The 22,301-nt window shown below is 40.2% G+C and overlaps 2 protein-coding genes across 15 annotated transcripts in view; one reads left to right on the top strand and one right to left on the bottom strand.

Annotated features, from left to right (window-relative positions):
• Positions 1–8,082, top strand: part of SEL1L2 (SEL1L2 adaptor subunit of SYVN1 ubiquitin ligase) — a 145,417-nt gene extending 137,335 nt beyond the window's left edge. For 8 of the 14 annotated variants that reach the window (XM_077872158.1, XM_077872156.1, XM_077872153.1 and 5 more), the window contains 2 exons: positions 7,608–7,736; positions 7,879–8,082. In XM_077872158.1, the coding sequence (XP_077728284.1) occupies positions 7,608–7,736; positions 7,879–8,001 (252 nt within the window). In that variant the 3' untranslated portion in view covers positions 8,002–8,082. Of the gene's footprint in view, positions 1–407; positions 478–7,607; positions 7,737–7,864 lie in introns of all 14 variants that reach the window. The other 6 variants (XR_013364808.1, XM_077872159.1, XR_013364807.1 and 3 more) reach the window with 5 other exon arrangements.
• NDUFAF5 (NADH:ubiquinone oxidoreductase complex assembly factor 5) overlaps positions 6,076–22,301 on the bottom strand; it is a 63,144-nt gene continuing 46,918 nt past the window's right edge. The window contains exon 9 of the mRNA XM_077872172.1: positions 6,076–6,407. Coding sequence (XP_077728298.1) covers positions 6,364–6,407 — 44 coding nt within the window. The 3' untranslated portion in view covers positions 6,076–6,363. The remainder of the gene's footprint in view (positions 6,408–22,301) is intronic.

A 22,301-nucleotide genomic window follows, 5' to 3' on the forward strand; every position in this document is an offset into this window, starting at 1 on the left:
TTAAAAAGAAAGAGAGGGATCCCTGGGTGGCGCAGTGGTTTGGCGCCTGCCTTTGGCCCAGGGCGCGATCCTGGAGACCCGGGATCGAATCCCACATCGGGCTCCCGGTGCATGGAGCCTGCTTCTCCCTCTTCCTGTGTCTCTGCCTCTCTCTCTCTCTCTCTCTCTCTCACTATCATAAATAAATAAAAATCTAAAAAAAAAAATTAAAAAAAATAATAAAAAAAAATAAAAAGAAAGAGAGCTAATACAATAAGAAGATACTGGGTAAATCTTTTATAAGTGTAATTAAGATAAAGGATTGCATTGGGTTCTGGCACAGTGAGAAAGGTATACTAAATATCAATAATGATAGTAACAGCCAGGCATTGGTGTGTTATATATACTATACCATTTAAATCACACAGCCACTCAACGAGATAAGCCTTATCATTGTCATCAGTGTATATGCATCAGGAAACCAAAAGTGCAGAGAGGGTAAGTCACATGGCCAACTTTGTAGAACTCATTGGTTCTCTGACTCATGGAGTCAGAATTTGAATCCAGGCCTGTCTGACCCCATGTTTTGTTGGGGGGGGGGGGATGTGTGAGCTCTGCATCGAGTCCTTCTTGGTGCTCAAGTATATATTTCATATCAGAGTTTATACTCCCTGCTGTGTTTTCAGAGCCAAACAATGAAGAGGTTATCAGCTTTTCTATGCTTTCTTCTTTCTTCTACTTGGGCTAGTAGTTGAGAGTTACTGATGGGGAATTTCCTATCTGACTGCCAATGGTACATCCACCCTGCAACAACCAAGGGCTTCACATTTAGGAACGGACCATCCAGATCCCTGCCTTCTTGAGCTCTCCCTGTGGCCTGCCTTTTGGCTGATCACTTTTCCTCAGCTCTAGTACTCTAAACAGTGGAAAGAATGTCAAATCCAAATCCAATCTGTTGGAGGGCCTGGGTGGCTCAGTCAGTTGAGCATCTGCCTTTGGCTCAGGTCATGATCCCAGCATCCTGGGGCTGAGTCCCACATCAGGCTTTCTGCTCAGCAGGGGAGTCTGCTTCTCCCCCTCCCCCAGCTCACGATCTCTCTCTCCCTTGCTCACTCTCTTTCAAATAAATAAATAAAATCTTCAAATATAGTCTGTTTTCCCCATTCTTAGTAGATAAAAGCTTCCTGCGTTTATAAAATGGGATCAAATAGCTAAATCAGAAGATTTCCTTGGATGTCATTTAGCTATACTCTACTCCCTTACAACCACCATCCACAGCTATAAAACAGATGATACCTCCCCACCCCAGGCTTTGAAATAAAACAATAAGTCTTTGTGAAGGGGCTTTGTAGTCAGTGTATGGAATGACTGGTTTTTAGATCAGAAGAGAATTTGAGTGACTTCTAAGTTACAATAAAATTGAAGCTTTTGTTCATCATTCTTCATGCAGAATTTAACAATAATGTTGACAGGAGCACTGTGTGTATCATGGATAAAAGTGACCTCATTCTATGGGCTACATTCAAATTAGCTCACCTGTCTTATGTGCTTCAAGGACTTGGTCCCCATGACAGCCTATCCTCACCACAATAAGGCCATTTTGCCTTAAGACCTTAGAGGCAGGGAGGACATAGGACCAACTGTGTGAGAGGACATACTCTGTCTACGGAAGCCCAGATGGCCCACTGTGTCAGAGGGTCTGATTTTCCTTCTTGTAGTCACCACTAGTCAATGGCATAGGATATATAACACACCAATGCCTATTCACAATGTCAATAGAGATTGTCAGGTTGTTTCATACATTTACAAAAATATTTGAAACTTGTCTCTGACCACATTTCTGTTCTTTCCTGTCCAGGTCCCGTAAAATCATGGGCAGTTCATTTTGATCAGTATCTCATAGTCACATGTGTGTTTTTTTCCTACAGAAAGTCTCTACATGGAAAAATACAAAAACAAAAAACAGGGCTATACTCAGACCTGGACATGGGCATTTTAGATTTAGTTAATGAGGAGCCATTGCTCTTTGTCTTTATTAATTTTTTCTGTTTTGCAATTAGAAAAATGATAACCAAGTACCCAGGGGCCAAGTTGATTAATCTTGTTACCTCATAGTCAAATTAACAAGAAGATACCACCTTTTCTCATCCTTAAAATGAATATACTGATAATTAAAAGCGAAAAGCTTGTTCCAGCAATGGTTAATGAAAGCAAAGCAATTAGGAGAATAGACTTTCACAGCATTAAGTCATCAAGTAATTAAGCATTTCTTCGGCAGGGCACTTCACAGTCCTCTTTATTAGTTAATCCTCATGCAAACCAGTGCGAAAGATAAGTAATAATAATACAATTACCAGGATTTCTGAGAATTGAAAAAGCCTTTGTAAATATAGAGCCCTCCTGGAGAAGGAAGTGAGGTATAAATCAACTCTTGGTAAATCAATATAAAAATATGGGTCACTGTTGTCCTCATCTGTCTTTAAGAAAGGACATCGGGACTAGGGTTATGTAGGTGACTTATCTTAATCGCTTCACTGAGAAGCATCTCATTCCCCAATTTATGACTTTGAACTAAGCTCAGTGAATTCCTTGACTTAAACTGGGCCAGGACTGACTACACCATTGTTCTGGGAATACAAAATAATGCCTGAGGAAAAACTGGGAGAAGACCTGATCTAATTTAGAAATATAAGCACTCAGCTCACAAGTTGTTATGGAACCCTATTTCAATTTACCCTTGATTTAGAAGTACTTCAGAAATTTAACCATGAAGAAAACGTGTTGCTCACCTCCTCCTGCCCATTCCTCCTGTCTGTATCCTGGCTCTGGCCAGAGTTTCTCCTCCATGTAGGCTTGCTGTAAAGGCTTCTCCATGGCCTCCCATCCTAGTGTTCTTCTTTTAGATCTGCTGCAGAGAAAGCTGTGCCTGCCAAAGATTTTAATCCCCAATTCACAGGGAGGACTTGTTGCTGAGATGTGTCTCCTGGTCAGAGACTACATTTCCCAGCTCTCTTTATTCCACATGACTGGTTCCTACCAACGGAATAGAAGTAAAAGTGAAGAGTGTCATTTCTGGGCTAAGGCAGCCAAGAAGTAGATGGAGCTTCTCCTTCCTTAGGCTCTTTCCCCTTCTATTGTTTGAATGCAGAACACAAAGAGGCTCTCAGGGATGGCAGAACCACATGGTGGAAGGAGCTTGGGTCTCTTGATTACCACATGAAAAAAATTCACGCCATGTTGAGATCTGGGAATTGAGTTGTTACAGATGTTAGCATTACCTTAGTTAATACATAATCCATCTAACAAAGCACTACCAGGTTATTTTTGATAAAATACAATCTGATACTGTTAGTCCTCCACCTCACTTTTCCCAAAATCTTGCAAATACACAAAAAAATACAAGCAAACAAACACAGAAATAAAATCATCTTATTGACTTTGTATTGCCTAATTAAGTGTTACTCTGCCATTCAAAACCCTCCTTGACCTAATGTACCTACTTCCCTACGTATCTTCTAGACCATTTTTCCTTCCCTTGCCCCTTTCCCCAACCAGAGATCTTGAATTAAACCCTCCCGACCTTTGGTTATATCACCCCATTTGCTGGAATAATCCTCTCCCACAGCTTCGACCATTGAAGACCCCTGCATTTTTCAAAGACTAGTTCCTATATCATCTCCTCCATGAACCCTTCAATGAGCACTCAGATTTGAAAGGTATCTGCATCTGCTTCTAAACTAGCTGGTACTGTGCCTTGCTTTTCTTTATTCACCCAAATATTTATTAAGGCTTGTTTTGTCTCAGGAAGCACTGTGCTTCATTCTAGGGATACAAGACAAGCCAACTTTCAAAGAGCTCATGGTCTACTATAGAAGAAGAGACATGTCCTTAGTGAGTGAAAGCCTAAAATGGCACTACTGCATGTTCACACAAAGTACTGTGAAAATGTTAACGAGGGCACAATGAATTCAGGTGGAGGGATCCTGCTGGGTCCTGTTCTAAAATGATTTTATAACATGGAGCATAAGAAACACATGATGATCTTTTTAATGGAAGAAAGCATGTATATTTTAAGATAATGACTAAGAAATCTATCCTAAATTAGGACAAAAGGTAAGGAGGAAATTAGCCTTTGGAGATGAGTTTCCCCCATATACAGTTAGACCTACCAGATAACACAGTTTTGGGATCCTACCGGGCAAACAAAAAGCACATTCACTGAATAAATTATAAATAGATCTGTCACAAATGAAAGTAATTATGGCATGAAGCATTTCCATTTCTCACTTGTCTGGTTTGACCACTTATGGGGTGTTAGAACTGAAGCTTTAAACATCAGAATAGAATTATTTTCTGGGAAGGACAAATCCAAGTTAGATATTTAAAATGGCCTTCTCAGAAATAGGACAGGTCAGAACACACACCTCTTAGAAGTGGCCATAACTTCTCTTGAAATAAATGCCTTATCACCTAATAAAATGATCAAAAATGTACAAAACAAAATAATTGTATGTGGATAGCTTTATTTATTACAGAAAAAACCTACAAATAAACAAACTGCTCCAAAATAGAAAGGATGTTCTATAAACCATCATGTGGTAGTATACTGTTGCATTATGTATTCTATGGCCTAGTGATAAATGACAGACACTATCCGGATTTGAATCTCAGCTCTGCTACTCACACATCTCATGAATTTAGATAAGTGACATAACCTTTCCATGCTTCAGTTTCTTCATCTTTACAGTAGAGATAACATCAACATATCTATATAATTGTCATGAGGTTTAAATAAATGACAGTGGTGACTGGCATGCAGTGGAAGTATTTAGTAAGTATTAGTCATTATTATGATATATTATGCAACTATTAAAAATAGCATAGACTAAAAGAATATCTTAGGACATGGTATTTTCTTTGAAATATATTGTTAGGTTAAGAAAGCAAAAGACAAAATATTACCTAAAGAGAAAAATTCTTAAAAGTATGTGTGCATATGATATATATAAAAATGCTGAACGGTTGTGCATAAAATATTATCAGTACTTATGTTTGTACAGTGAAATTGTAGGTGGGCTTTTAATATTTGTTCAGCTCTATGTCTTCAAGATTTTCTACAATTAGAATATAGTATATTAATAGTTAGAAAACAAGATTATCCAAAAAATGATCTCTGTCCCCATATAAAAAGTTTTTGATGACACCCAAAGATGCAGGGCTGGAAAACTCACACATCGTGTAATTGAACAATTTTCATAAACTAGAGAATTACTGGAGAATTCTGTATTTTTGAGTTATAAAGAAGCTATTTTGAACATGTGAACATTGGGCACTACTTTGGCACACCTGATATTTTAGTTGGAATCACATCATTTAAGAAGAGTCCTTAGATCATTTACCTAATCTCCTCAATCAGGTGACTTTAAAGCATAATAAGCTCAAATGTACCACAAGAAAGTTAAATGTAAGTGATTGGGTGTGCAATGGACTTCTTTAATGAACCCTGGTCATCATCAAAACACTTTTGAAAGGAAATTTTTTGTCTGAATGACTTGGATTTTTTTCCTATAAGGATCAAAGAACAAGGAGTCTTTTCTAGAGCCTACTAATAAAATTTCTGTTATATGGGTTGCCCTAATTAGTCAGTGGGTTCAGGAATTTCTCTGGGAATTTTCAAGAACAACTTCCATGGCCTGCCCCATCCCCACTGAGAATTGTGAGGCCCGGGGGCAAGAAGTGAGCTCATCCCATTTTAATGGTACTTCTTGCTAGTTTTTATTATAAACTAAGCAACTGAATTGTGATGCTTCTGCCTCAAGAAATAAATTAATAACTATAGCCTGTTTCAAATAAGAATGAATGCCTGAGATACTGACAAAGGCTGCTGTTCCCCAAACGCCCTATTAAAGTCAGTATGCCTTTCATGTGTGGGGGTGACACAGCCGTTATAATCTGCAGGGTGCTTTCAAATGAACACCCACTGAATTTGTTGGAATTAGAGACACAAATTAGAGTTTTTACAGCATACATGTTCTCTGTTGCCAGGAAGATTTGTTCAGAACAGTTTCTTGCATTTTAAGTTCTTAAGCAAGAACATTCCTTTTTCTCCAACAAATCAATTTATTAAACGACAAAGCTTTGGAAAAAATTCAAAAAATGATAAGCAGGGCGCAGCTGAGAGAGAATAGCACCCAAACATGGGTGTAGCAGGGGCCACAGGGACTCACAACTATTGCACTCCATGTCATGGAGGTTTGGGAGATGGAGAAGAAAGACGAAGAGATACAGGATAACCACAGTTTGTGAAAAATCTCCTCTTATCCTTTGGAAAATGATCAACGGTGCTCCCAGCAAAGTACAATTCTGGGACTGGCCAAAGGCACTTCAACCTTTAAAAGCAGCTCTGCTTAGCCTTTTCATTCCTGTGTCTGGAAAAGCAAGCAAAAATAAAGCAAACAAATAAAAACAAGCATAAGTAGGTGAAAATTAAAGAAAACAATTTTGTCTGCCATGGCATAATTTAGTGAGGAGTGAAAAGATCCCTAGAAATATAGTATGCCATCTGAGGAATCAAATTCCAGCCTGAGAACTAAATGGTTTATTCACTCTTTCTGTATTACTGGAGACCAGCTATGTACTCCACACTTCACTAAGCACTGGGAATTGAGGCGTTGGCAGGTTGTCCAGGTCTTTGAGGACAACCTGTTGAACCTGAATGAATTTATTAAATAAATAAATGAATTTATTTCCACAAATGAATAAACAAATTCTGTAACTTCAGGTATAAGTACTGTGAAGAAAACTAGGAATTTTAAATGCTTGCCAGTATCTGTATTGTTATTTGTTTGGGAAACTGTACTGTTCCCATCTAGTGTTCTCCTGCCTCTTTAACTGGAATCAAATCTAAGGTCTGGTCTAGTGGTATCCAAGAAAGCCTTTTGGGTAGTTTTCTTTTTTCTTTTTTTTTTTTTTTTTGGGTAGTTTTCTATGGCTCCTGTAACAAGTCCTCACAAATTTAATGGCTTAAAACAACTCACATTTATTATCTCACAGTTTCTGTGTGTCAAAAGTCTGGGTGAGCTTGACCAGTTCTTTTAGCCTTTAGTCTTCACAGGCTAAAATCAATCTGTATTCTTTCCTGAAAGCTTTGGGGAAGAATTACTTCCAGGTTCACTCAAATTGTTGGACATATTCAGTTTCCTGTGCTTGTAGGACTGAGGGTCCCATTTCTTGCTGTCTGCCCACATTCCTTCCCATTTTTTCCATGTGGTTCCTCAAACAATAGTGAGTTGAGGCCTTCCCAAGCTAGAAGCTTGAACTTCTCCTGCAATATCTGAATTTCTCTTCTTCCCTCAGCCCTGAGAAAACTATTTCAGGGCTCCTATGTTTATATGGAGTCTGCCCAGGTAATCCAGGATAATTTATTTTAAGGTCTGTAACCTTAATGACATATTCAAATTCCCCTTTACCATGTAACAGAACATAATCTACAGGTTCCAAGGACTGGGGCATGAATATCTTAGAGGGAGCTTACCAAGGATAATTAATGATATTTCAAGTGATGGCTTTCATTTATTTACCCCTAAAGAATCTTCACCTAATGAGTAGGGCTGTTCTTCTATTTCTAGGACATTCATTTGGCCAGGAGATTATATGATATGGCTGCTCAGACAAGCCCAGATGCTCACATACCTGTTTTTTTTGCCCTCATGAAACTGGAAACTGTGCATTTGCTCCGAGATATCCTGTTTTTTAATGTAAGTTTTTCTCACATAGATCCCAAATCTCTGAAAACAACAATGAGCAACTTTTGGATGGTGGGATGGAAGGAGATGATAGCTCTGGATACAGTGGGAGGCTTGGATATTTTTTTTTTTTTTGATAGAATGTCTCTCCCAGCAGTTTACAATGAGATGGAAATGGATGAAATTGGACAACACTCTTGGACCATACTGGGATTTATTTGTGATTGGCCTAATCATTGTTGTGCTGATCTTCTTGCTTAGAAACCGCTATGGGTAGGATCCAGACCATAGGAAAACCTGCTCATGGGAACAGTTCACTTCACGTTATCCTCACTAAATAAAGAATTTCCTCATCAAACTCAAGAGTCTGCTGTAGATTTCCCACACAGGCCTGCGATGGAAAATAGACAAAGCTCGAGACTTGTCTTCAGACACCATTTCAGACTTCCTGCTTAGGTGGGGTGACTACTTCTGGGGGAGTGAGGTACTAGAGACTAGTCACCAGAGGTTTCCTTGTAGGCTTGTTGTCTTGGTGATCTAGTCCCTAGTTAGGGACAAAGGCCACTCATATTCATGTTTTTATGACAGCCTCTCCCCTCTCAAAAGGACAAATGGGTTTCTTGCCTCCTACATACATACAGAAGTAAGGAGGAGGGGGAGTTTTGGGAGGACAGGAACACAGATCCCTCCGAATCTGATAAAGATACAAATTTACAAATAGATCTTTCAGCTTGCAGGAATGATCCTGTGAACAACACTGTAGCTGAAATGAGCAAAAGTTCCTTGTGGTACGCTGTGCTGGGGGACTGACACACTCATCACCTGGGGACCTTCTATCAGAGCTCCCTTAGCAGTGAACAATGCCATCTGGGTCTGTCCAACATTGTAGTCCTCCCTGCCATTCCTCACTGGAACCTTGTTCCCCCTGGGGAATCCCCTCTGGAGTATCCACAGAGGGAGAGAACAGAGCTAAAGAGTCTACCTCCCTGTCTCCTGTGGCAGGGAGAGCAGGGACCTGGGCCTGGGGGCAGGGTGGCCGAGGAGAGAGCAGGAGGCCCAGGACTCCTGTCAAGGGCCAGGCTTAAATCTCAGCTCCACAACTCTTTAGCTATTTGACATATCTGAGCCTCAGTCTCCTGATCTGCAAAGTGGGAAGATCTCAGCTGGTACAAGGATTAATGAGATAACATATATAAAGGGACTGTCACAGGGCCTAGTGTTCTAGAATGAACTCCACAAATAGTAACTTCTAATACTCTCTAAAAATCTCATGGAAGGGGTGCCTGGGTGGCTCAGTCGATTAGGTGTTTGCCTTCAACTCAGGTCATGATCCTGGGGTCCTGGGATAGAGCCCCAGCTCAGTGGGAGTCTGCTTGTCTCCATCTGCTCATGTTGGCTCTCTCTCTCTCCCTTTCTCTCTCTCAAATAAATAAAATATTTTTGAAAAATAAAATCTCATGGAAAATTGACTGGAATATGGGGACAGCTGAGTTGATAACGACTTGTGTGACTTCAGTGACCTGCAGTTAGTTCTCCAGCCAAAATCCTGTGTGTTTTGGTAGGAAAAGATCAGCTTGCCTACTTGAAAATCCAACTCAGGGACAGGAAAAGAGTTAATTAATAATGTCAGTCATAATCAGAGAGTAGAATGAAATGGTGAGAGAGCACTGAATTTAGAACCAAACAACCTGGATTTGAGATCCAGCTCTGTCCCTTAGTAAGCTCTCTGTATGACTTTGAGCATAATTTCTCTAAACTCAGTTTTTCCTCCATAAAATGGGATTAATTCCTACCTCACTGGAAAATTATGAGGTTTAACATAAACCTAATATCAAAAATGCTTTATAAATATTGTACATACAAATACTAGCCATAGTCATTTATTTGACCATGAACTAACCCAGGTCTTTCTGAGGTCCAAGCGTCAAGAATTTCCTGTACTGAATCCCACACTTACTGGAGAGTTCCAATTTTTTTTTCTTTTCAAATTTTTATTTAAATTCTACTTAGTTAACATGGAGTGCAATATTGACCTCAGGAGTAGAATTCAGTGGTTCATCACTTACATACGACACCCAGTGCTCATTAGAACAAGTGCCCTCCTTCATACCTATCACTCATCTAGCCGATTCCCTGCCCACTTCCCTCCAGCAAACCCTTGGTTTGTTCTCTATAGTTAAGAGTCTTATGGTTTGTTTCTTCCTCTCTCTTTTTTCCCCTCTTCCCATATTGTCATCTATTTTGTTTCTTAAATTCCTCATGGGAGTGAGATCATATGGTATTGTCTTTCTCTGACTGACATTTCACTTAGCATAATACAGTCTAGTTCCATCCATGTCTTGCAAATGACAAGATTTTGTTCTTTTTGATGGCTGAATAATATATATTCCAGTGTGTGTGTGTGTGTGTGTGTGTGTGTGTGTGTGTGTGTGTGTACCACATCTTTTTTATCCATTCATTAGTCAATGGACATTTGGGCCCTCTCCATAGTTTGGCTATTGTGAATAGAGTTCCACTTCTGAAGGAACTTCTACTTACAAACATACAAAGAAGGAGCAGGCATCCAAACTTCGGGCCCTGGTCCTAATAGGCCAGGGGTGAATTATATCCCATAGGTTTCTACAGTGCAAGCATGTCAGAGACAAGGATAAGGGTGAAGAGTGTGTAAGGCAAGCAGGGGAGTCTTGGCTCAAAGTCTGAATGAAGAGTGAGCTTCTCAGAGGTAAAGCCTGTGGAAATAGCTGCAGGCAAGAAAGAAAGGACAAATCTTTGTGGCTTGGTGTGTAGGGTAGAGAGCTGTCAAATACAGGAGCAAGGGTAGGGTAAGCTCATAAATTTCCCATTTCAGCCAATTGTGCCAAGTAAATGTGGCAAAGGCTTTGAGAGCACGAGCAGCTTAGGATGTTTGAATCACCCAAGTGTCCATTTCTGGGCCTCCTCTCTGGAGCTGCCTCAGAGGCACCCGGGATATGGGTGCACACCTGCTATACTTGTGCAGCTGCATGACGACTGGCCAAGGGAGAAGGAGCCTCCTGCCTGGCAGCCTCTTCTACCTTCTGTTATGACAACCCCACCTCCTCCATGGGCACACAGAGCCCCTATTCTTTCTGCTTCTGATAGCTTTAAACAAAAACTGATAGCCAGTAAACTACAAAGAAGCTTTTTTTTTTTTTTTTTTTTTTTTTTAATCCAGTTTTCTTTGTAACTCCCTTTTTTCTGTACATTTCCTTTGCTGGTTCTTTATTAAAGCAGAGAAGGCTTTCAAGTCAATACATTATTTTTTTTAAGTCAAGTAAACAATTTTGTTTGCTAGAGTCAGGGTCCATAGTCACTTTACAAGGAGCACGCTTTTGGAATTCTGTGCTTTTGCCCAACATCATAAATGGTGGGTTTTAACAGCTGTAGCCATGAGTGGCTGAGAAAAAGAGAGAAGAAGATAAAGTCCGGAGGGAAGCAGAGGCAGATGGTACTGGGACTCCCAGGAAGCACAGAGAAGAGGGTGAGGGAAGGCTGAGAAGAGGGACGAGGAACTCTGTGGAATGCCCTACTATATGCCAGACTCTTCTGTTTCTCATTCCATCTTCATGATGAGACTAGAGGTGGATATAACTACCTGTGTCTCCTACAAGGGGAAACAAGTCTAGGAGAAGCTATGTAACTTGCTAAGATCACATAATAATGTGGTCACATAATAATAAATAAGCTAGAATTTGAGTCCAGATCCAACTCCAAAATACTTTCTTTCCTCCATATTACTGTTCTAGTTATTTCCTGCTGCTTAACTACCTAAACCTTGAGGTTTAAAATGATCAGGCATTCTAGGCAGGGTGTGGCTGTGTGATTCCTCCTTCCACATGACATTGAGAGAGTCTACTTGTTGGGGTTCAGCTGGAGGACAGGCTATTCTAGAGAACCCAAGACAGTTTTACACCTGGCACCTTGGAAAGGTGACTGGCAGGTTGGACTTAGCTGCGAGGGGTGACCAGAGTACCTCTAAGTCATACTCTCTTCAACATGATGGACAGAGTCATGGGACTTTATACCCAGCAGCTCAGAACTCCCAGAGATCTTTACAGAGACCCAGACACTGAGCTGTTTATCTTGGAAGACAGGCCTGTCTATGAGGTGGGATTCTTCTTCCATTTTATAGATATGCCCCCTGCAATGATCTGATTATTTCTTTAGAATAGTGTTAGCAGAGGATACTTGAAAGCAGAATCATAGTATTTTGATACTAACTGGTGAATCTGTTCTGTCTCAAAAAGAAATGTAGGTGTCATCAAGTAAATGGATTGGCAAATGTAAGGAGTATATTAAAAGAACCGAATACAGTAAGTAGGCTGTGGCCTGCCTGCTTCAGCCTGGGGCCCCTGAGTGAGGAGGGAGTAAGGGAAATGGTCAGTTTTGGCTGTTTCGTCCCCGTCTTCACCTACCTGCCTCTGACACTCCTCTGGGATTGGGATGGCAAGAGGTGTGGCTTAAGAAGTAGGATAGTTTATAATAAACTTGCACTTCTGTAATCCTGCAGAAAGTGCTCGCTGAACATGGAAGTTCACCATGTCAGCTCCCATGGAGCACTTTTGTGGCTTTCTCAGGGATTCCCCTGCTGAGAAACTTTTTTGTTTGGGGTCTCCTGAAAACAAAGCCTGAGACAAGGATTTGTGTCTAGATAGTTCATTTGGAAGGTGATCCTAAGATTCAGAGTGAGGGCATGAAAAAGGATGAAAAGCCATTTAAAAAAGGTACATTATTGAGGTCACTACTGTGGGCAATAGGGGTTTTGCCAAGATCTGAAAAATTTGCAAGATATTCCTGGAATTGTTTGCCTGAAAGATGAGAGGCTGGGGCACTTGCCCATCAGTTACCTCCTCCATCATCTGGGGATTGCTCCAGGCTGCAGTAACGACCCCTCATCCCCTCCAGGCTATTTCTTGAGGCTTTGGGGAACTCTCCAACATAGAACAAAGACTTGTGCCTTCTCTTAACATTGGGCACAGCTAACAGGAGTCTGAGGTTGCAGGAAAAGACCCTCTATAGCTTCAGCTGAAATCAGAGCTGACCAGGAAAAGCATCTGCTTCATTAATGAGGCCTCCTGAGCCTCAAAGCTCTGCTCATCCATCAGTCCATCCAACAGACTCTCTGTTGGGACTCCCTAGCTGTGTTAGGTTGAATAATGACCCTCCTTCCCAGGTTTTCCATGTCCTAATCTCTGGAACCTATAAATGTCACCTATGTCAAAACAAAACAAAACAAAACAAAATTCTATGGAAGTGATCACATTATGAATTATTGAGATGGGAAGATTATCCTTGATTACCTGGGAAGACCTAAAAATCCAATCACAAGTATCCTTAGAAGACAGAAGCAGAGGGAGGTTTGACAGAGACAGAAGAGGAAGCAATGTGACAACAGAAGTTGGAGTGATGTGGCCACAAGCCAAGGAAAGCCACCAGCCACCAGAAGCTGGAAGAAGCAAGGGATGGATTCTCCCCTGGAGCATGTGGAGGGAATATGGTCTGGCCAACACCCTGATTTCAGACTTCTGACCTCCAGAACTGTGAAGGAATAAATACCTGTCATTTTGAGCCATGAATCTTGTGGTGATATTTTTATAGTAGTTCTAGTAAACTAATGCAGTATTTTCTCTCCAGGTAGCTCTAGGCTGGCTCTTATCCTGTGTCCTTTATCTGGTCCCTGAGGAACACACATTCCTGCCCCTGCTTTTGGTGGAAGAGCAGCCAGCTCTGGGGACAGCCCATTAGCAGAGGATACTTAAAAGTGGAATCGTGGTATTTGATACTAGCTCATGAACAAGTGTCTCTAGCAAAAGGAAACACAGGTGCAAGCAGAGTAGATAGACGGACAAAAGTAAGGAGTATGTTGAAAGAACCGAATGCAACAAGTAGGTTGTGACCTGCCTGCTTCAGCCTGGGGTCCCTGAGTGAAGAGGAAGGGAATGGTCCTCTTACTCTGTCAGTCTCACTCTCTCTCTCCCCTCAGGCAGATAGCCATGGCTTCTCCCTACTGGGCATGTGTCACACTCCAGTTCCCTATATCCCCCACACTCAGGGGCTGCAGATCAAGTTCTCCAAGTAGTTTCCTTTGAACCCCTCCCTTTTGGTTACATTTGATGGCAGAGGTCCCTCTTTTCTTCCCCCTTGGGAAACACAAAGCCATCAGCAAACTCCTTGCAAGAAAATGTTGCCTCCACCACCCTCCTTCAGGCCTTAAATACCCTAGTCCCCACTGTCCAAGGTTTTGCAAATCTGTCGAAGATACCCAGCTCCTCAGTTTAGAAAACTGGCTTCTTTGGTTAATTCTCAGCCTATGGCTCAACACAAATCTAGGCACTGAGAGTCCTATTGTATCACCCAGAAATCCCTCTCTGATGATTTCATTACTGAGAAGTGTGCTTTAAGCTGGGAACCAGCAAACAAACAGCTCCTACCCTAAGTGTGCCGGAACTCCTGCCGGAGGGAGGAGGGACCTCTGCCATCAAATGTAACCAAAAGGGAGGGGTTCAAAGGAAACTACTTGGAAAGGAAACTACATTGTCACTGATCCACACAGGCTTTGCTAGTTTCTTTCTCAGGAAAGTGCAAAGGTGAGATGAGTCTATGATTCCAAAGTCACAAAACTCAGTGGTGTGCATGTGTGCAGCTTCAGAGCTAATAAGATGGACCGACTACCTGTGGCAGATTAGGAAAGCCTTCTTCTGTTTGTAACGGGTTTGTAATAGTCCTTGCCAACTCTATACCACAGCCACAAAAAAATGCCTGAGGTATCAGAATTTTTTTTAATAAAAGTAATCATTACCAAAAGAAAATGCACAAGGAGTGGAGACGTAAATCTTGGATTTCAGATTAAAAGTTGCTCCACATGGAACGACAGGTTTTTCCACCACACTTCTGTCTTCCCTTCATTCCTTACTCTGCCAGAATGAACTCTTTCCCCATGAGTACTTTGCTTGTATGTGATTAATATGAAAAAACTATTCACCTCCTCCAAAATGTATCCTTTTCATAAAAAAAGGTACCAACCTGTAGCAACAATAAATGCGCCATTGTAACAATAGTTTGTTATTAACAGGAAAATGTAACACTAAAAATAGTGATTCCACTAGAGCTAACTTGAGGAAAATGGTCATGTGCTGAATATACAATTCCAGAGGCACAATGTACCTGAAGTGTTTATAGTTCCCCAAACTCCTGTGCTCCAGAAGCTTCTCTTCTCAGAGTCTTCGTCTGGGAAAATTCAAAATTATTCAAACTAAAATAATCTGTTGAAAAAGGAATTGTCACATCTTCCAGAAGAGAATATCCTGGCTCAGAGAACAGATCTGCAATTTGCCCAAGGTCACACTGTCAGTTAGTGGAAAGATTTAGGATTTAGGATTCAACCCCAAAGCCAGTGCTCTTTCTTCCATTCTATCCATCCCCCCATCATATTATTATCATATTGTCAAATATAGCTTTTAATGTGACATGTATTATTTTTCATTTTTCTCACTAAAAATATTAAAGTGAACTAAAGTTAAAATTTACATAAGCTTCTTTAGAACAATGCTTGTTTTAATCATGCTTCAAAGGTATCACAGAGAAGACCTTGCCAACATACAAAGACCCAAAAGGCTATCATTAATCTTGCTGTGTGATTCACTGACATCTCAAAATGGAATGTGAAGTCTTGATTGTGATTAATCAATACTATTGACCAATACTCTTGATTTTCCTCTGAGTTATACTGACTTTCCACACTGTCTGATTTTCTCTTCCATTCTCCACCTCTCCTTCCCCACTCCATGTAAATTCACTTTCCAAAGATTCATCCCTTTTCCAGATGAACAGTGTCAGCAGTAGATACCACCAGTGCCTCATCCAGGTCCCCTGAGCCCAGTTCTCAGGTCACCTGCATCTTCCATGGGCAATCCCTGCTGTCTATGGCTTCCTACCTCCACACCTGCATTCCTCTGAGGAAGGTCGGTCCCTGGCTCCAGGAGAATTCTTGGCCAGACATACAGCACTGGGACACACCAGAAGCACCAGGGGGTTACAGCTCCCAGGAACAACCCTCAAAGAGAGAAGAACAAGAATGCCCCAATTTCCTTGCCCCTCAGTGGGCTGATTTGGAGTAGAGTCCCTCAGAAGGTGTCCAGCAGGATTGAACCCCAATAATCCAGTGTAGTAACCTACTTACTAGCACATTTTTTATTGACTTTCCTCCCTCCCATTTTCCATTCTCTCATTTTCCCACTCCCTTTCCAAATAAACTACTTGCCCTCAAATATTTGTCTCGGAGTGTTTTGGGGGAACTCACACCAAGAAGGAATATAAGGAAAAATCATATTTAAAATACCAGAAAACAGAGACAATAACCAAATTAGGAATAATATCAGCATCTATTTAAATTCCCACTAGATTGTATACTTTATGGGAACAGGGACCAGGACCATATTTGATTTGTTCACCATGCATCTTGAGCACCTAGCACTGTGCCCACACATGATTATTCTCAAATACTTTTTAAATGAGTAAATGAATGAATTTATTAATGAACAAACAGGTGAGAATTCCTAGCTCTTTTGTAAGGTTCTTCAAATTTTAAGATGACATGTTATCCTAATTAATGCCAAAGAAAAGGCTGAAATTATAAAATAGGAATCTGAACTATGCAATAATTAAACAATCATCTATAAGATTTCAATAGGAAGATGTCAAAATACAGAGAGGTTCATTTTCCCTAAATAATCCTTAAATATAAATACAAGTAGAATGATTTTTAAACTACATAAGTTATTTCCAAGGTTTAGAAGGAAAAATAAACATAGATGAATAGAAAGGACAGTTATATAAAAGGAGAGAGAATGAGAGAGAATAATACTAGCCAATAAAATATAAAGTTATGATAATGGAGCCATTTGAGTAAGCTAGAACAGAATAGAGCATCCACAAATGACTCAAATACTTAAGTTAAAGTGTCAATTCAAATCAATGCAGAAATGATAGGTTATTCAGAATTGTATATATTATAAAATAGCCTGTGGGGGGTGGAGGTACTCAAGTCTCTACCTCACACTTTATGTGAAAATGAATTCTAGATATGCAAAGATTTAAATATAATAAACATACAATACTATTAGAAGAACACATCTGTGAGTTTGTTTGCTTTTACAACCTACGGTAGAAAGCTATTTTTTGATGTGGTACCTGCACATAGCTCCTCTAGGCTCTGCCGAAGGAAGGTCTCCTCCTTCTGACCTAGAGACTCCTTAGCTCGAGGAAAGAGCAGCCTGTGACCAATCCATCTTCCTGATATGGTAGGTCAGGTCTCAGAGGAAATAAACAAGGTGTGGAGAATTTCAGTAGTTGCTAGGGAACTAGTGTCCTCCAAAAATGAAAGGAGCAAAAACCAAGGTTTGCCTATACTTAAGCGTATAGCTCCTAATTAGCTCAGGATTAGCGTCTCCTGGAAAAGCTATTAACATATGGTCTTCTAAAAGTTTCTCAAAGGTAACAACCTTTTGGTTCTGTTTCTGGCTTCTCTCTTTATTGGCCTTTTCACTATTTTAGTCCATAAAGGATGCCATTAAATTAAAACCATTAATTTGACTAAGAAAAGTAGAGGCTGAATCATTGAACAACCAGGTACTGACCATCATAGCAAAAACTCCTCCCAGTCCAGGCTGGACATTGTTTTTGCATTATTTTAAAATGATCTCATGAAAACAACCAAAGTGTGGAAGTAGGAACTCTGGTATGTTTCAGTTGCAGTGGGTGGTTCGTCGAATTATATCAATTTCACCTCTTGACATTTATACTAAATAATAACTATAAATATGCATAAAATTAATTTTGGGGATGCTATTTCTATTGTGTTACTAATAATGACAAAGAGATGACAATCACCTAAATATAATGGACTGGTAAAGTGAATAGTCGAGACAACATAGAATGATTTTAAATATTTAAATTTAAAAAAAATTTTTAAAAAGAATGATTTTAAATGCCATATATGAATATGTATGACATGGAAATATCACGTTCTGTTGTGAAGTGGGAGAAAAAAGCATATTTCAAAATAGTTTATGCAGTTTGGCCCCATTTTATAAAAACTGGGAAGTGTGTATTTATATATGTAATATATTAGAAAATTCTACAAGAGCACACATGAAAATGGATGTTAACTGTGATTATCTCCATGGGGGGATTGGCAGAATGGACTTCATAAATGTATGATCCAACTATATGTTGTCTACAGGAAACACACATTAGATTCAAAGACAGAAATGGGTTTAAAGTTAAAGGTTGGAGGAAGATATACCATGCAAACAGTAACCAAAGGAGAGCAAGAGTTGCTATCCTAACATCAAAGTAAACTTGAAGACAAGAGTTGTTTTTAGAGACAAATAAACACATTTTATCATGAAAAAGGTCCAATTTATCAGAAAAACATAACAATCATAAACATATATGTATCTAATAACAGGAACCCAAAGTACATGAAGCAAAAACTGACAAAATTGAAGGAATAAACAGAAAATTCAACAATAATACTTGTTCAATACCCACTTTCAGTAGTGGATAGAATAATGAAGCAGAAAATCACAAGAAACTAGAAGACTAGAACAGCAGTATTAACCCAATAGACCTAACAGATATGTATGGGACCCTCCACCCAGCAGCCTCAGAATACACTGTGTGAAAAACAGTCTGGCAGTTTCTCAAAGAGTTGAACATGGTTACTATGTGACATAGCAATTCTGCCTGTTAGTATATACAGAAGAGCAACTAGTAATGGATGCAGTGCTTCTTTTGGAAGTGACAAAAATGTTCCAACATTAGATATTGATCATGGTTGCACAGCTGTGTGAAAGTACTAAAAACCACTGAATTGTTCACTTTTTTTAAAAGATTTTATTTACTTGGCTGAGAGAGAGCAAGCACAAGTAGGAGGGAGTGGCAGGCTGAGGGATAGGGAGAAGCAGGTTCCCCACTGAGCAGGGAGTCCAGTGCAGGACTTGATCCCAGGACCCCAGGATCATGACCTGAGATGAAGGCAGACACCTAACCAACTGAGTTGCCCTGGAGCCCTGAATTGTTCACTTTAAAAGGGCAAAGTGTATAAAAAATAAATTATAAAATATAAACGGACACAAATATGATGAAAGCTTAAGTACTTAAGGTAGGGTTTGTGGAATAGGAATGTTATTTTATTCTTTCAATTCTACTTTATCTTATAAATATCTCTAAATTCAAAGGAAAGGGATGATGGGATAATTGACAAGGGAAAAAAATTAGGTTATTCCCTCACTCCCTCCAGCATAGACAATTGATGCTCATCAGTAAATTGTCCACATGCTCTCCGAAATCTCCCAGATGCCCTGGAGGCTATGCTGGGCCCATGTAACTAGTTCTGGCCAATGAACTGTGAGTGGATATAATATTTGTCACTTTTAGGCTGAGGCAATCAGAAGCTGGCATGCTTCTTCAATCCCTCCTTTTCCTGCCAATAATACCTTAGAAACCATGGGATGAGATAGTCGTAGCACAAGATAGAGGGAACATGGGTCTCCGAGGCACTACATAGAGGCACTTTCCCCCATCCTACGGACTTGTCCTGAATGAGAAATTAATTTTTGCAGTGCAAGCCACTGGTACTTCAGAGGTTATTTGTAACTGCTGCCTAGTCGAGACTACTCTAACTAAAATAAATAACAGACTAAACCATTTTGTGCAGAAGCATTAAGAAATAGCCTACAAAAAATTAAAATAATCAAGAAATATGTTTAACATCCCAGCATGAAGAAATAATTTTTAAGCACCAAAGCAATTAAAGTATCACAAAGGAAAATCTGGACAGATATGAATAGAAATAAAATAAAGTTTTGGTACATTAAGAAAGCCCACATACAAAATGAGAGAAATGTGGGAAAATGTCTGGAGGGAATATGTCAGAGAGTCAAGGTCCTTAATGTTTAAACTAAATTTTTCTAGTAATTCCACTCCTAGTAATTTATGCTATTCATCTTATGGTTGTCTATCATGAGAAAAAAATTGAAAAAGATATCTCTACAAAACAAAAATCTTTTACTAATGGACGATACACTCCCGTAGTGAAATATTACATGGCCATTAAAATTTTTATTTACTTATTTTTAAGATTTTATTTTTATTTGAAAGAGAGAGATAGAGGTAGCGAGAGAGAGCACAAGTAGGGAGTTGAGGGAGAAGCAAGCTCCCCTCTGAGTAGGGAGCTCAATGCAGGCCTCAATCCCAGGACCCTGGGACCATGACCTGAACTGAAGGCAGACGCTTAACTGACTGAGCCACCCAGGCACCCCAAAAAGTTATTTTTTTAAAAGATTTTATTTATTCATGAGAGACATAGAAAGAGGCAGAGACACAGAGGGAAAAGCAGGCTCCATGCAGGGAGCCTGACATGGGACTCGATCCCAGGTCTCCAGGATCCCACCCTGGGCTGAAGGTGGCACTAAACCGCTGAGCCACCGGGGCTGCCCAAAAGTTGTATTTTTAAAGAATGACAGGAAAGTGTCCACAGTATAAAATGTGAAAAGGGCAGGATGCCAAATGTTATATTTGATTTTTGTTGTCTAGGTAGGTAGGTAGTAAAATACTGGAGAGATATACAATGAAATTTTAATGTAATTGATAGAATTTCAGAGTTTTGAGAATTATTATTTCCCAAAATGTCCACAACAAACCCTCACAACATTTATAATGATGGTGGGGGGGATAATTAGGAAAAATGTTTTCTAAAAAGTCTTTGTCATCTTTTAATGGCCAGCTCAAATGGGAAAGGAAGATCCCTGCCTGTGAGGTCTTTACTTCTCACTGGGTACATTCTTCCTGGACCATTTCATCCACAATTCTCTATCCTCTCCCCAGCCTCTAAACTGATCAATCAGTCATGGATTCCTATTGATTACCACCTCTTAGATCTCTCCTCTTTACATTTCAGTCCACACCCACCCTCATCACCATCTGTCCATCCACTGGGGGGGCCTCCACCTCTCTGGACTATTAGTTCTCTGGACCTAAGTGTTCTGTCTCCCCTCTGCTTTCCTCACACTATATCCAGACTGATCTTTTTCAAAAAGAAATTTTATCACTCCCTCAATTAAAACTTTTCAATGACTCTACACTGCCTTCAGGGTGAAGGTCAAACTCCCTATTATTAGTTTGGGTTCCCCTGAAGTAAACCTTGAGACAAGAACTTAGTACGTGTGATCACTTATTCTGTCTGCATCATAGAAAGCACTCTGGGTCATCCATTACTACCTTATTTTATTAATTCTAAAATACATACTTTTCCAAAATTTAACATCTCTAAAATGAGGATATAACTCACAAAAAAACAGCACTTAGAATGGAGGAAAATCCTGTATGTTTATTGTTGTTCTTCCCCACTTGACTGAAGCCCCTTAATGACTGCAGCTCTATCATTATACCCCAGCACCTGGCACGATGTCTGGGACCTAGGAGGTGTCCAATGAATTAGTGGAATAGATGAAAAAATTAACCATGTCTTCCCTGATAGCATCCCCATTCCCACCCCCACCCCATATAGACTGCATATCCTCTCTCTGAGTTCCCAGGGTGCTTTGGTCAGACCTCTTTTCTGGCATTTCTCGTAGTCTCTTGCCAACTATAGTGGAACATCTGCATTACCCCTCACCACTAAATTGAAAGCAGGGTCCCTGCCCTATTTATCTGAGGACCTCCATGCACTATTTTGTATAGTGCCTTCACATAAGTGTCTCAATCAAGTACTTATGGTTGCAAAAAAATACACAATGTGAGCTTCACTGTGGTCTCCAGTCAATGCAGGGGTGAGCTCTGTGAGGGTGGCGACTAGGTGCTTCTCATCTCTGGGTATCCAGTGCCTCATATATAGTAGATGCTCAGTAAGTACTGATTGACAAACTTGCCCACACCCACTTTTCTTCACACCCCAATCCAGTCTGACACACCCTCTCTCTCTCCAACACAAGCTCATCAGGAAGCATGCAAGGACTCAGGTGTTCTTATAACCAATATGGCAGCAGACCTTCAAAATTCCCAACATCAGAAAAAGGAGGTTAAAATGGATTTTATCCATTATTTATCTATCTGTGATTCACACAGTTTTCTCTTGGCAGGAATGCTTTGCTCCAGAGCAGGTTATACAGCTTTAAAACAAACAAACAAACAAACAAAACCAAGTCAAATTAAGCCAGAATCTTTAGGGGTAGGAGCTAGGCAGCAGTACTTTTCAGTTCTCGACATTCAGTCAACCGTAATCTGCAATGCAGAAATTTGCTCACATAAGGGGTGACTCCAAGTTTTGCAGAGAACTCAATACAGAAAGCCCTTAAATGGAGGGCTGTGCAAGGCAGCTACACTTGGCACACTTCACGACTCTACCTCCAGCGTAGGGGATGTGTGACAGCTGAGCCTCAGCTCTGCTGGGGCTGCATGAAGCACATCAAGCCTGCCACAAGTCCCTAGACAAGACTCTCCACAACCTTCCAGACCCGACTCTCCACAACCAGTGAACCACCTCAGGTAAATCCATCC

This window comes from Canis aureus, chromosome 26 (assembly GCF_053574225.1).
Source record: "Canis aureus isolate CA01 chromosome 26, VMU_Caureus_v.1.0, whole genome shotgun sequence".
NCBI classification, from domain to species: Eukaryota; Metazoa; Chordata; class Mammalia; order Carnivora; family Canidae; genus Canis; species Canis aureus.